Genomic DNA, 15,370 nt, shown 5'->3' on the forward strand with positions numbered 1-15,370 from the left:
CATAGAACCAAACAGTTTAGCTACAGAGTAGTGGATCAGGTATGAGGATAAATTTCCCTAGGAAAGGGAATTGGAGTGCGCAGATATGGATGAATGAGAGGGCAAGGGGAAATAGTCCTGATTCTCTTTTTAGCCTTGGATTCAAGAGCAATGTGAGAGGTTTGGTACTCTGACACTCATTTCAATATGAATTAAGTTTATTATTTACTTTTGGTGCTAGGAAATAAAACACAGATTTTATATGGGAATTCAAATAAGATTTTATTTAATGAAAGCCCATAATCCATATAATGAATTAAGGAAACAAAAAAGAAGACAAAAAGATAAGAGAGGGCCAATTTGACCATTTTTTTGTTGCTGGCCACCTTTGGCATCATTTTGAGTTCTTTGAAAATTTATGTAGACACAATGACAAATGCTTGCTAGCTTTGCTTGATTTTCAACGCAGTATAAGGTAGCAATTTACTTTTAATTTTTGGAACGGGGTGTCTTGCCTATGGCTAAATTTGAAGAAAGACAAATTATGCCACTTATTAGAAAGAAAACTGCAGCTGTAATTGCCAGAACCATGGCACTACCAATCTTCTGAGTGTCGGGGTGAGAAGGCATGTGGAAAGATGGTGGAAAGGCAATCCCCCATTTGCGCATGATGGATATGTAATTGAACAAAACAGCAAGATAAAGAAAACTGCTAGCAATGATGTTCAGAATCCCTGAAAGGCTGAATGGATTGCAGATGGCATTCCTCCATTCTCTTCCCATACAGACTTTCCAAAGAGCAATAATGGTGGTGATTTTCCCAAAGAGGCCTAAAAAGCTAGACATCAGCAGCAGGTGCTGATTTATTCGAATATATAAAGGAAGGAAGTTGTCACGGTAGTTATATTGGTGACATATTCTGATTTCCTTGGTGTTGTTGCCACTGTGGACAACACAGGCTCTCCATATGCCCACAAAGGCCACTGTAGGCTTGAAAATCTTCGGATCTTCATAGTACCACACTCTCCACTGAGGAAGCCCCATGGAGATGCAGCAAAGCAGCCAGGCCACTGTGGTCAAAGCAAAGCCTCCCATTTGGTGACGGTAATGTTTTTTCAACATGATGGTGACAGTGAACTGTAAAAATATACAGCAGAATATGAAGATAGTTACTCAGGAAAAGGACAGTATACTAGGTTTACAGTAATATGAGAAAAGTGTTTGAGAGTGTGGGGCTTAGCCTGGAGATCTGATGACTTGGATGTGGTGTGAGAAAAGGCCAAGAAGGCCCCTGTGGTAAGGTATCCATGCAGGTAGACAGCCATACACCCTCTATAATGTGTAATCCTACATTTTTCATGAACTTCTGGAAATCCTGCTGCCTTTCCTTCTGAAGGGCTACTTAAAGGCATGAGACCCTACATCTGATCAGTAGAATGATACTTTTGAGGACCACCCATGGTAACCTAGTGTGAGAAGTTTGTCCTAGTGATATGTCAAACCTTGCCTAATCATTCATTCTTCTTGGACATTTGGTTTAGGTCAAAGCTTTCCTTGTTAAGAACATCAACATATGAATGAGCATGATATATGAGACTTTGTCTTCATACATTGTGTTGCTATTTCTCTTGAGTAGATAAGGCATTCAACTTGGAGGAGACGAAGTGTCAAATTCATAGAGTTTGCATTGTGAAATTTACAGAACTATTTCACACAGTTTTCATGACTTTTACATACCCAGCAGCAAAACTTGAAATTTTCAGATTCTTTGTAACTTCCTTCTCATTGGTCATGTACAGTACACCAACACATCAATACTAAAAGATAGTAAATGAATGAAAACTCATGAGGTAATAGAAAAGTAACTTGCTTTGGTATATGCAATATGATGTATATTATAAATTATCTTAAAGCAACGTACTTCACTGTAATACTTGAAATACATCAAATTCTAAGAAAATGAGTGAACATGGATCAAGCTCACGCTTAGGCAATTGTGCAATACAAAGAAACTATAAGTACATTAATAGTTTTATGACTAGTTTTGATTGTCTACTTGAAAAAAAATATAAGGATGATCAGAGAAGAGAGTCTCAGTGAGGAATTATCTAGATTCAGTTGGTCTGTAGGCCTGCCTGTGAGGGATTGTCTTAATAATGTTAAGTGAAATAGAAAGACCTAACCAGTGTGGGCATCACCATTCCCCCAGGAAGGGGGTTATGAGATGTAAGTGAATGTAGAAATGCATACAAATGCTGAAAGGAATGCATTAATTCATTGCTCCCTCTTCTGGACTGTGGATATTATGTGCCTATCTGCTTCAGGTTCTTGCCATCTTGACTTCTCCAGATTGATGAGTCTTGAGCAGGAAATGAGAGCCAAATACACCATTTCTCTAGTAACTGGCTTTTTAAAACCTGTATTTCATGCCATAAAACAGAAGAAAATTAAGACACATAGCATAAGCTGTATCCATTCATGTTTGTATTTACTTCTGTCTATATTAAAATATGTGGGTAAATATTAAACATGATTAATTTGAGTCCTTGGAATCAAGTTGGTCTATGTTTAAGATAGAAGTCTGCTATATTGTTTCTGTCATTTTTTGTTTATTGTGGGTTTTGTGTATGTCTGTTTGTTTATATTGGCCAGGGCTTTACAAGTCAAGTCAAACTTTTCTCCAAATTCATACATAGTTCACATTGGTTTCAGACATGAAGAAACCCTTCCTTAGACTACCAGAGTTAAGGTTATTTATGTACGTGACCACCATATATAATTTTTGTAAGGATTTTTATGGTGATGGCACTTACAATGTGTGTGTGTGTGTGTGTGTGTGTGTGTAAGATAGTTTCCCAAGGACTATTGCAAGTTACTGAAATGTTCTACCATTATTCTATACCCCTAAAATAGGAAGAGATTTTTCAGAGATTGGCTTTCAGAAACTCTGTACATGAGTTCCTTCATTATGCTCCCAAGTAGAAAATTTAAGAATGCATTTTAAGCTGGGACAAAGTGAAATCAGGTCTCTGAAGTCAACAGCCTACCAAGTCAGGAAGATTTAACGACTACAAACAAGGATCTAAAGTCATCTCCTCTTTTAACTGATCAAGAAGCAGCATTTAGAGGAAACATGGGTTTAGCTTTAAATAATCCATTTTTAGTATTACAGATTGCACTTGTAGCATGATTTCTAGACAGTACTTATTAAAGATGGTCTCTCCTGGAGTTAATGTGGGTTTATATGTAAATATTGCTTTAATTTCACAAAAGATAAAGAGATAAGGCCACATGTGGGCAGGAGTTCTTAAAGTACATTCCCCATTACTCAGTCAAATAGAGTAAATATATTGTTATAAATGAGGAGAGTAGATGTTACCTTGTGCCTGAGACCTGCTCTTAGATGAAGGCTCAAATTATCAGTCTAGCTTGGGTGCAGAAAAATGGCAGGTGTAGTTGAAGGTGAATGGAGAGAGTAAAGCTAAAGACGTCATCCAAACCAATATTTGGAAAGCATTTGGGGCAGTGTTTAAGAGTCTTTCTTAGCAATACTTTGGACAGTGGCATAAAGTGAGGTATTGTTGAAGTTGGAAGCCAGAATATCATCATTATATCCAGAGCTCTTTGGTAAAGTGCTAGAGGGAGACATTACTGGTTTAAATAGAAATCTGGCACAAGAAAATGTCCAGAGATCTACAAGGATAACTCAACTAACAATCTAAGCAATATGGAAGCAGAAGCAAACACCCACAGCTAAACACTGTACTGAACTCCTGGAATCCAGTTGCAGAGAGGGAGGAGTATTGAGCAAAAGGGTCAAGACCAGACTGGGGAAACCCACAGAAACAGCTGACCTGAACAAGGGGGAGCTCATGGACCCCAGACTGGTAGTTTGGACAACAACATAAGACTGTTCCAGAACCCCTGAACATGGATGTCAGTTTAGAGGTCTGCGAAATCTATGGAGTCTCTGGTAGTGGATCAATATTTATCCATAGTACACAAATGGACTTTGGGAGGTCACTCTGCATAGAGGATTACTCTCTCAGCCCTGTTCCAAATGATATGACAGACTTTGAAGATCCCCCATGGAAGGCCTCACTCTCCCTCGTGAGCCGTAAGGGGATATGATAAGGGATCAGTTCAAGGCAGGGGAGGAGGTAGAGGGAACTGAGATTGACATGTAAAACAAGCTTGTTTCCAATGTAAGTAAAAAAGAAAAAAACATAAAAGAACCCCCCAAAATAGCTATCATTCACTTTGACCTGATAACCCTAAACATATTCTTGTCTTGATTCCAAGAGTAGTCCATGAATGCATATTTTTTGCTGAGGGCAGTTTTTTTCTGATTTGAGAATTAGCCTCGTTGAATAGGCCTATATGCCTTCAACAACATTCTGGAGTTCAGCATGCACTTAAAGTTGTGATCCTATAGCTTCTGCCTATACCTAGATACTAGGATATACTTCTAAAATGAGAACTTAGAAGAAAATTAATACTAACTATTGAATTACTCCATGAGTTGCCTGATATCTAAAGGATTTGATGAGGTAATGGAATACAGGCACTTTCTCTAGATAAAAAACTCCAGTCACAGATTCAACTGAAAACAGTTTCAAAACCCTATCCCATTTTCCTGGGCTAGTCCTTCTTAAAACCATGAATTATTCAAAAGCTTCTTGTACATACTGATGCTCTCAGAGAGTTCATAATGGAGTTACAAGACTTTCCTAAGATGGTAAATGAGACAGCCCTGTGCATGTGAAGTAGAAGAGAAGAACCAGAAGTACTCAGAATACAATAACAAAGAGGTTGATGAGCTCTAAGCCAAAAAATTTGGAATTCAAAACCATGGCTTTCACAAGTAACACACAGCCCCAACTCAGTCTTCTTGAACCCTCATTTTCCTAGACCCCATTTCCTCCTTAATACCCCTACTCCTAGTGTACCCAGAAGACTGTAACTGTTTTTATTACTATTATTTATTTTTAAATTTAAATTTAAATTAGAAACAAGCTTGTTTCACAAGTCAGTTCCAGCTCCCTCTCTGTTTCCCTCCCCTCCTCCCATGCCCTCCTCCCCACCCCCCAATATCCTCTCATTTCCCCAGGGAGGGTAAGGCCCTCCATGGGGGTGTCCATAGTCTGTCGTTTCATCCAGAGCAGGGCCTAGAACCTCCCCCAAGAGTTCAGGGTGGGAGTGCAACTCTCATTGTTGGATGGGAGTCCAAAGTCCATTTGTATACCCAGGATAAATACTTGTCTACTACACAAGGCTCAATAGATTACCTAGGCCTCCACACTGATACCCACATTCAGGGGGTCTTGATCACTCCCATGCTGGATTCCCAGGCATCAGCTTGGGATTCAGGAGTTAACCCTTGTCAGGTCAGCTGTTTCTGGGGGATAAACAAGCCCAGTCTTAATTGCTTTGTTCATCAGTCCTCCCTCTCTGTTACTGGCTTTGTTGAGTTCACCTCAGTGCTTAGCCATGAGAGTCTGCCTCTTCTTCCATCAGCCACTGAATGAAGGTTCTGTTTCCCAGACTCTCTGGCCACAGGATTGTAGGCTGGCACTCCCCAGATCTATGTCTAAAATCCATATATGAGAGAGTACATGCCATGTTTCTCTTTTTGTGACTGGGTTACCTCACTCAGGATGGTTTCTTCTAGTGCCATCCATTTGCCTGCGAATCTCAGGATTCCATTGTTTTTTTCTGCTGATTAGTACTCCATTGTGTAAATGTACTACATTTTCTCTATCCACTCTTCAGATGAGGGGCATCTAGGTCGCTTCCAGGTTCCAGGAACATAACACTGGTAGCACAGACACTGAGATTGATAATTAAAAAATAGAACCTCCTGAAACTAAGAAGCTTCGGTAAGGCAAAGGACGCAGTCAACAAGACAAAAAGGCAGTCCACCTAATGGGAAAAGACATTCACTAACCCCACATCTGACAGAGGGCTGATCTCCAAAATTTACAAAGAACTCAAGAAGCAAGTCTCCAAAACACCAAAGGATCCAATTAAAAAGTGGAGTAAAGAACTAAATAGTGAATTCTTAATAGGGGAGTCTAAAATGGCTGAGAGACACTTGAGAAAGTGCTCAACATCCTTAGCCATCCGGGAAATGCAAATCAAAACAACTCTGAGATACCATCTTACTCCTGTCAGAATGGCTAAAATCAAAAACCCTGGAGACAATTTATGCTGGAGAGGATGTGGAGAGAGGGGAACACTTGTCCTCTGCTGGTAGGAGTGCCAGCTCATACACCCACTTTGGAAATAAGTATGGATATTCCTCAGGAAAATGGGAATCAGTCTACCACAAGACCCAGCAATTCCACTCTTATGCATATATCCAAAAGATGCAAATTCATACAGCAAGAAATCTGCTCCACTATGTTCATAGCAGCATTATTTGTAATAGCCAGAATAGCCTGGAAGCAACCTAGATGCCCCTCATCTGAAGAGTGTATAGAGAAAATGTGGTACATTTACACAGTGGAGTACTACTCGGCAGAAAAATAAACACTGGAATCTTGAAATTTGCAGGTAAATTGATGGCACTTGAAGAAACTATCCTGAGTGAGGTAACCCAGTCACAAAAACACAAACATGATATATGGATTTTAGGCATATATCAGGATAGTACCGGTCTGTACTTCCACTGACAGAGAGTTTGGGAAACAGGAAAGGACCTAGGAGAGATATGCATATTACCCCAGAGAAGAGGAATGACACAAGATCTTCTGAACAAATTTGGAGCACGGCGATGGGTGGCAGCAGGAGTGGGAGCTGCGAAGAAGAGAGGAGCAGAAGAGGAAGAGAGAGTAGGTCATGGGTGGAACAGGAAGGTTGAATGAGGGGTAGAATAGGGGGAGAACAGGATGAGAAATGCCATAAAAGAGGGAGTCATAGTTTAGAAGACAGATCTGGTACCAATGAGACCTCTAGTGATCTAAAGGGATGACACCAACTGGCAAGCTAAGCAATAGTGGAGAGACCACGTTAAATGCCCATTCCTGATAATGAACTTGATGTCTACACTATATGCTATCCTAGAACATTCATCCAGTGGAAACAGAGGCAAGCACCCACAGTTAAACACTGAACTGAACCCATGGAACCCAGTGACAGAGAGTGGGGAGCGATGAGCAAATTGGCAAAGAATGGGCTGGCAAAACCAGCAGAGACAGTTGATCTGAACAAGGGGGAGATCTTGGACTCCAGACTGACAGCTTGGAGGCCAGCATGGGACTGATCCAGACCCCTGCCCCTGAGTGTGAGAGTCAGTGAGGAGGCCTGGGCAACCTATGGGGCCCTGGGCAGTAGATCAGTGTTTATCCCTGGCATACAAACAAAATTCATGTGTCCATAACAGAAAGAGGGATGCTCTCTCAGCCTGGACTCTTAGGGGAGTGCCTGGACCCTGCCCTGAGTGAAATGATAGACTCTGGATATCTGCTATGTGGAAGGAAGTGGGGATAGGGTAAGAGGCTGGGGGAAATGGTGGGGGGGTGTGGGAGGAGGGGAGGGAAAGGGAGCTGGGATTGACATGTGAAACAAGCTATTTAAATTAAAGTAATAAAAAATTTCCTGGTTAAAAATTGATATTTTGGTTTAGTTTCTTGAGTCCTTTACTTATTTTGAAGATTATCCCTCTGTCAGATGTGTGTTGCTGAAGATCTTTTCCCATTCTGTAGGTTGCTATTTTGTTTTATTGACTGTATTCTTTGCCTTACAGAAGGTTCTCAGCTTCAGGAGGTTCCATTTATGGGTTGTTGCTCTCAGAGTCTGTGCTATTGGTGCTATATTTAGGAAGTGGTCTCCTGTGCCAATGTGTTCCAGGGTACTTCTACTTCTATTGGGTTCAGTGTTCCTGGATTTATGTTGAGGTCTTTGATCCACTTGGACTTGAATTTTGTGCATGGGGATAGATATGGATCTATTTGCATTCTTCAATGTGTCAACATTCAGTTATGCCAGCACCATTTGTTAAAGATTCTTCTTTCTCATTGTACAATTTTGGCTTCTTTGTCAAAAATCAGGTGTGCATAGGTGTGTGGATTAGTATCAGCATCTTTGGTTCGATTCCATTGATCCATGTGTCAAGTGTATGAACTGGCTTTTTGTAGCCCATTCCCTATGGAGGGATACCTTGCTCAGTACTGATACAGCAGCAAGGGCCTTGATAATGCCTCAAATTTTATACCAGACTTTGTTGATTCCCAAAGGAAGAAATTACTGCCTCAGAGGAGTGTATGGGGAGTGGGAAGGGGAAGAGGGAAGATGGGGTGCAGAAGAAAGGGAAGGAGGGGAAACTGGTGTTGCTATGTAAAATGAAAAATAAATTTTTAAGATAAAAACAAAAGAAAGCTAAAAAATCATATATCCCACAAGACTTTAGTAAAGAAAACAAATACCAAGAATCACAGCCTTCCTCTCCAAGTTGATAAAATCAACAAATCATTTCCAGAGAAAAAGATTCCAGTTATTATGATTCCAAATTGTGAAAGAGCTGCAAGAAAGTCATTTGTGAGCTTTCACCCATGCAGGGATGTAGAGGGAAACTTAGAACTCTGCCATTAGATATGTCGTGCTCTAGAGACACATATGGATGTGGTAGCGAAAGGGCAGAACCGTGCCACTAACCACACCCACTTTGGGCATGACTAGAGACAGGGCAACACATGGCTAATGCGGAGTCCTAAGTTTCCCCCTATACTGGGGTAAGCTTCTAGTGATGTAGTGTTACTGAATATACTGCTTCTGTATGTAACCCATCATTCACGCTGCTTGTAAGAATCCCAATAAACTAATCTGTGTACCGAGCTGGGCTTGGATGGAAATCATTGCTTTGTTCTGCCATGAAGAGACTAGCCACTAGTTGGGCATAGAGGCCAGGAAGCGATGGCACACATCTTTAATCCCAGACCTCAGGAAGCAGAGGCAGGTGGATTTCTGTGAGTTCAAGGCCACTCTGCTCTGCAGAAGATTGATACAGTCTAAAAAGGAAACAGAGCCGTGAGGTGGTGGCTCACACTTTTGATTCCAGTATTTTGGAGTCACATGTCTTGAACCCCAGCACTAAGGAGCTGGAGACAGCTAGGGATGCAGCTAGGCAGAGAGAGGAATATAAGGTAGGAGAATACAGGAGAGCATTGCATTCAGTCTGAGGATTCCTAGAGACAGGAGTGCTCATTCAGTCTGAGGATTTTTGGAGACAGGATCTTGCGTACTTTGGTCTGAGGATTTGAAAGAGGTAAAAGGCCTCTCTAGTGGCTGGCTCCTTTAATTTTCTGATCTTTCAGCATTTGCCTCAGAAAAACAAATAATAAAAAGCAAATAGTACACTGGTAGAACAGACGAGGCAGAGTGGGACAAGTGAAGATCAAAGTTAAAAATTCAAGAATTACTTTTACTAAGCACATTAACTCATTCACACAATATTTGCTTTTGGGTTTTGTTGTTTTAACAGCATGATTCTGTTGAAACACCATAACTTAGATCTTCTTTACTGGTTATCTTCCAGCTATGATCACTTTATCTCAGAGGAAAACTAAAGGGGAGTATGAACCATTTCATTTATGTCACATTTTCAGATATTTTAATCAACTTTGACTCTTTGATTTTTCAGAAATGAAGAAACAAAATAACTCTGGTGATGGGATTAGGTGGTTATGGCTACTTACTTTATACTGGAAAGGAATTAAGGACAGAGTAAGGACCTGGGATGAAGGGAAATCCTCAAAGGCATGCCTCTTGCACTCTATATACTATCTCCTTAAGTGTCCAGAATGTATGAAAATAGCACCACCAGGGAGAATCCAAGGATTTAATACATGAAACTCGGGTGGTAACAAGTCATAACCCAACTGAAACATCATAAGCAGGACTCTAACTATATTGATTATAGATTATTCCTTATTATATTATTGAAAAGGACAGAAATTCTCACACAGGTGGCAGTATAGATGAACCTTGAGAACATTGTTATAAGTAAAATAAGCCAATAAAACCCTGGTGGTTTGAATGAGAATGGTTCCCATAATCCCATATGGTTGTTTGAATGCTTGGTCCCAAGTTAGTGAAACTATTTGGAGTATATTAGGAGGTATGGCCTTGTTGGAGGAAGTATGCAATTTTTGTAGGAGACATGTTAAAGGAGGTATGTTTTCAGATTTTCAAAAGTCTATGACATACCCGGTACCACACATACTCTCCCTCTGCCTGAAATCTGTGAATTAGATATGATCTCTCAGCTACTGCTCCAGAAACATGCCTATTTGCTCCCTGTCATGATGATCATTGACTAACCATCTGAAAGTGAAATAAAGCTACCTGTTTAGGGTTTTCTTTTATAAGACGTATCTTGATCATAGTGGCTCTTCAGATTCTTAGAACAGTAATTTAATCAGATGTTGGGGATGTTTCTGTGAAATACCTTACTGTTCTATTTGTTGGAGAAATATGGAAGAATTCCAGGATTTAGATTAGAAAAGTGGTTGAATGCATTAAGACAGGCTTAATGAGCCATCCTAGTAGAAAGTTGGAAGATACTAATGCTGAGAGAATTGTGAAGTATGTAGGATCAGGTCAAAAGATTTTAGAAGGTATCAAATTGCAGCTGTTCAAATAGATATGCTTCTTGGGAAACATTTACGAAGAAGGTGGCTTTCTTTTTGCCCTTGTTCTAAAAATTTGCCAGAGGCTAAACTGAAGAGTTTTGGGTTAATTTCTTTGACAGAAGAGATTTATCACAGCCTAGTATTGCCTATAGCCCTTCATCTTTAGTGATCACTGTTAAATGGAGGCAACGTCCGGAGGCATCACCATCCCTGACCTCAAGCTCTATTATAGAGCTATAGTCCTGAAAACAGCTTGGTATTGACACAAAAATGGACAGGTAGACCAATGGAATTGAATTGAAAACCCGGATATTAACCCACACACGTACAAACATCTGATCTTTGACAAAGAAGCTAAAAATATACAATGGAATAAAGAAAGCATCTTCAACAAATGGTGCTGGCATAACTGGAGGCTGGCATGTAGAAGAATGCAGATCGATCCATGTTTATCGCCATGCACAAAACTTAAGTCCAAATGGATCAAAGACCTCAACATAAATCCAGCCACACTGAACCTCTTAGAAGAGAAAGTGGGTAGTACCCTTGAACAAATTGGTACAGGAGACAGCTTCCTGAACATAACACCAGTAGCATAGACAGTGAGATCAACAATTAATAAATGGGACCTACTGAAACTGAGAAGCTTCTGTAAGGCAAAGGATACAGTCAGCAAGACAAAAAAGGCAGCCCACAGAATGGGAAAAAATATTCACTAACCCACATCTGACAGGAGGTTGATCTCCAAAATTTACAAAGAACTCAAGAAGCAAGTCTCCAAAACACCAAAGGATCCAATTAAAAAGTGGGATACAGAACTAAATAGAGAGTTTTCAATAGAGGAGTCTAAAATGGCTGAGAGGCACTTGAGAAAGTGCTCAACATCCTTAGCCATCCGGGAAATGCAAATCAAAACAACTCTGAGATACCATCTTACTCCTGTCAGAATGGCTAAAATCAAAAACACCAACGACAATTTATGCTGGAGAGGATGTGGTAAAAGGGGGACACTCCTCCATTGCTGGTGGGAGTGCCAACTGGTTCAGCCACTTTGGAAATCAGTATGGAGATTCCTCAGAAAAATGGGAATAAACCTACCACAACACCCAGCAACTCCACTCTTAGGCATATATCCAAAAGATGCCCATTCATACAGCAAAGATGTCTGTTCCACTATGTTCATAGCAGCATTATTTGTAATAGCCAGAACTTGGAAGCAACCTAGATGTCCCTCGACCGAAGAGTGGATAGAGAAAATGTGGTACATTTACACAATCGAGTACTAATCAGCAGAAAAAAAATAATGGAATCCTGAGATTTGCAGGCAAATGGATGACACTAGAAGAAACCATCCTGAGTGAGGTAACACAGTCAAAAAAGGAGAAAAATGGCATGTACTCTCTCATATATTTATTTTCGACATAGATCTGGGGAGTGCCAGGCTACAATCCCATGGCCAGAGAGTCTGGGAAACAGAAACTTCATTTAGTGGCTGATCGAAGAAGAGGCAGACTCCCTCGGTTAAGTACTGAGCTGAACTCAAGAAAGCCAGTAACAGAGAGGGAGGACTGATGACCAAAGGGATTAACACTGGGCTGGTTTAACCCCCAGAAACAGCTGACCTGACAAAGGTTAACTCTTGAATCCCAGGCATCAGCCTGGGAATCCAGCGTGGGTCTGATCAAGACCCCCTGAATGTGAGTGTCAGTGAGGAGGCCTAGGTAATCTATTGAGCCTTGGGCAGCAGATCAGTACCCATCCTGAGTATACACACGGACTTTGGACTCCCATCCAACAATGTGAGGTGCACTTTCACCCTGAACTCTTGGGGAAGGGTCTAGGCCCTGCCCTATATGAAATGACAGACTATGGACACCCCCATGGAGGGCCTCACCCTCCCTGGGGAAATGAGGGGATAATGGGGGGATTGGGGGGAGAGCACGGGAGGAAGGGAGGGAAAGGGAGAGGGCCCTGGAACTGACTTGTGAAGCAACCTTGTTTCTTATCTAAATTTAAACTGAAAAATAAAAAAAACCAAAACCAAGCAACAACAACAACAAAAGAAAAAACAGTCATAATGGAAACACAGAATGTGCATTTAGGTGGGGAAAAAGAACCAGGGAATGTAATGTTGGAGTCAAGTCCTGTGCTCAAGTAGATGAGACTTTTAAAGAAAATCATGATAAAAAGTGGAATAAAAAGAATGTTGTCCTCATGGAAAGACTCCATCCAGCTAATTTTAAAAAGGAAGTAAAGGAAAGCTTAACCAGAAAAGATAGCCATCAGCAATTGAAATATTATGAAACTGTAATTCAAGGACTGGGCCAACAAACAGCATAACTTGGAAACATTAACCACATGGATCGGGGTTTAGAGTCAAGATGGATACAGAAAAATGTTTGTGACATCTCCCACCATGGTTTAGAAAAGCCACGAAGGCATGGTAGGAGAGTCTCTGCATGGATGCACAAAGGGGACATTTTGTGAAGTTGTGAAAGTGAAATCTGGCATACATTGGAGCCCCCACGATGTTGGAGATGAAAAGCCATGGCATTTCTGCCAAGAACAGCTGTAGATAAGGTAGGAAAATAGTCCAAGAGAGAAATATGTTGCAGTCAGCATAGCTGGAAAGGAAGTAATATATATCCTTTGCCATAAGACATAAGGAGCCCTGACTTGGAATTTAACTGATTTTTTTTGTCTTGGATCACTGTAGTATTTCCTCACTATTCACATTATCTTCTGATTTGGAATGGTAATGTGTATTATGTGCCATTATATATTGGAAGTATATGATTTGCTTTTTTATTTTCCATGTGGTTTCATGTAAGAGGTTGCCTTGAGTCTCAGGAAAGATTTTGGGCTAAGAAACAGTATTGATATTGTGCAGGGACTATAGAGACTTGAGAATCTGAAATGAATGCATTTTGCATTTTGATAATGATACAAAGTCTGTGGAGGATAGGGAGTGGAATATAGTGATGTGAAAGAGAAGTACCCTCATAGGTTCATAGGAATGAATGCCTTGTCCCTAGATAGTGGAATTATTTGAGAAGGATTAGAAGGTGTAGCCTTGTCGAAAGAAGTGTCACTGTACTGAGCTTTGAGGTTTTAAAAGCCCATACCAGTTCCAGCCCCAATATCTCTCTCTCTCTCTCTCTCTCTCTCTCTCTCTCTCTCTCTCTCTCTCTCTCTGTCTCTCTCTTTGTCTGTCTCTCTCTGTCTCTGTGTGTGTGTCGTTCTCTCCTTCTCTCTCTCTCTCTCCTTCTCTCTCTCTTATTTCTCTCTCCTCTCTCCATCTTCCCCCTCTCTCTTTATGGAATTTGTGGATCAGATGTGAGTTCTCAGCTACATATTCAATACTTCCTGGCCTGATATTACAGAGTAACCCTCTAAAACTGTAGGCAAATCTTCAGTTAATACTTACATTCATAAGAGTAGCCTTGATCATGGTGTCTCCCAGTAATAGAACAGTAAATAAGACAGAAGTTATTTCAAATAGCATGCAGCTATACTAAAGGAGTCCCTGGGGGATTCAACTCCACTGACTTAAAAAATGATCATGGTAGTTGCTAGGGCCCAGAGCAGGGAAAAATAAGTGGTGGAATTTGATAAGTATAGAATTAATTAAGAGAGTACAGAATGTCATGATAGTTTCACAACACTTCAGTGAATGTTTCATCATGAAACTATATACTGAAAATGGTCAGTGGTGAATTTTGATATGAATGAGATTTTAACTTCATTATTCAGAGTATACATTAATGATGGATATAAGCTCTACTAACCAGAGATGTTACCATCAAATGAACTGCTAGTAGGTGACGTGACAGGACAGCCCTCTACGTAGACCAGTGCAGCTGACAAGGAATTGTCTCCTCTCTCTTGTCCTTTGAGGCTCCTTACTGCCTTCAGAGCGACCTCTGAGCTGTTGACCTATTATTGGCTACTTTTAGTTCTAAGAATCCTATTGTGTCATCAAATTCCAACTCACACTAATCTCACCTACCTATTTTCTGTCATCAATATTTGAACATTGACACTGTTGATTGGTTTGGGAGATTGGTATTGTCTGTGCTTTCTTTTGTGATGTATGTTCTTTTCAATGTTTGCAGTATTTGGTGTTTACTAATGGGATTCCATTGCCTTTCTCTGGCCCTCAGGAACATTTAGAGCAAGTGATGAATAGGCATACCTACAGTCACCACACCAATACATTTAAAATATATTTTTAAAAACATTAATCTTTAAAAATATGTCCTTAGTCTCCTACGGTTTCTTGTTTATAGGGAAAAAAGGTGACATGGGGTAGAAGATGTGAGAGATGTGAGGGCTGATAGGAAATTACAGAATAAATACCAATATAATGTTTACTTTGACCTTTTCATAACTTTTGAGATAGTCTCACATTATATCTCCCAGTCATCTAGAGATTGGGTTCCAGCATGCTCCAGTGCAGAAGGCTGGGAGTTTAGGCATGTTCCTCAATGCCCTTCTTAAACATTCATATATATCTAATATTTTATTTTGAGATTAATAATCATTGTATTTGTTTTTAAATGTTCCATAATATACTGACATATATTTTGGTCATGACTATTGAGTACCAGTAAGAGTAGAAAAAAATAACACAGACACATGAATATTCTCCCTATATTTGTAATACTGTGTGAGTTCCCCGTAGTCATTATGTCCTAGATTGCATGCTTGTAAACAAGGGGAACAATTGTTCCTAAAGATTAGACTCACTGTCTTTATGA

The 15,370-nt window shown here is 40.3% G+C and overlaps 1 protein-coding gene across 1 annotated transcript; it reads right to left on the minus strand.

The window, feature by feature from the left end:
* Positions 1-282: 282 nt before the first annotated feature.
* On the minus strand, positions 283-14,519 carry LOC101822402 (claudin-34-like). The gene is made up of 3 exons (XM_040743819.1): positions 14,399-14,519; positions 1,717-1,796; positions 283-1,116 (listed from the first exon to the last, which is right to left on the minus strand). Exon 3 carries the CDS (start codon positions 1,099-1,101, stop codon positions 469-471), a length of 633 nt encoding a protein of 210 aa, XP_040599753.1. The 5' UTR covers positions 1,102-1,116; positions 1,717-1,796; positions 14,399-14,519; the 3' UTR covers positions 283-468.
* Positions 14,520-15,370: the final 851 nt, after the last annotated feature.

This window comes from Mesocricetus auratus, unplaced genomic scaffold (genome assembly GCF_017639785.1).
Source record: "Mesocricetus auratus isolate SY011 unplaced genomic scaffold, BCM_Maur_2.0 Super-Scaffold_100003, whole genome shotgun sequence".
NCBI lineage: Eukaryota > Metazoa > Chordata > Mammalia > Rodentia > Cricetidae > Mesocricetus > Mesocricetus auratus.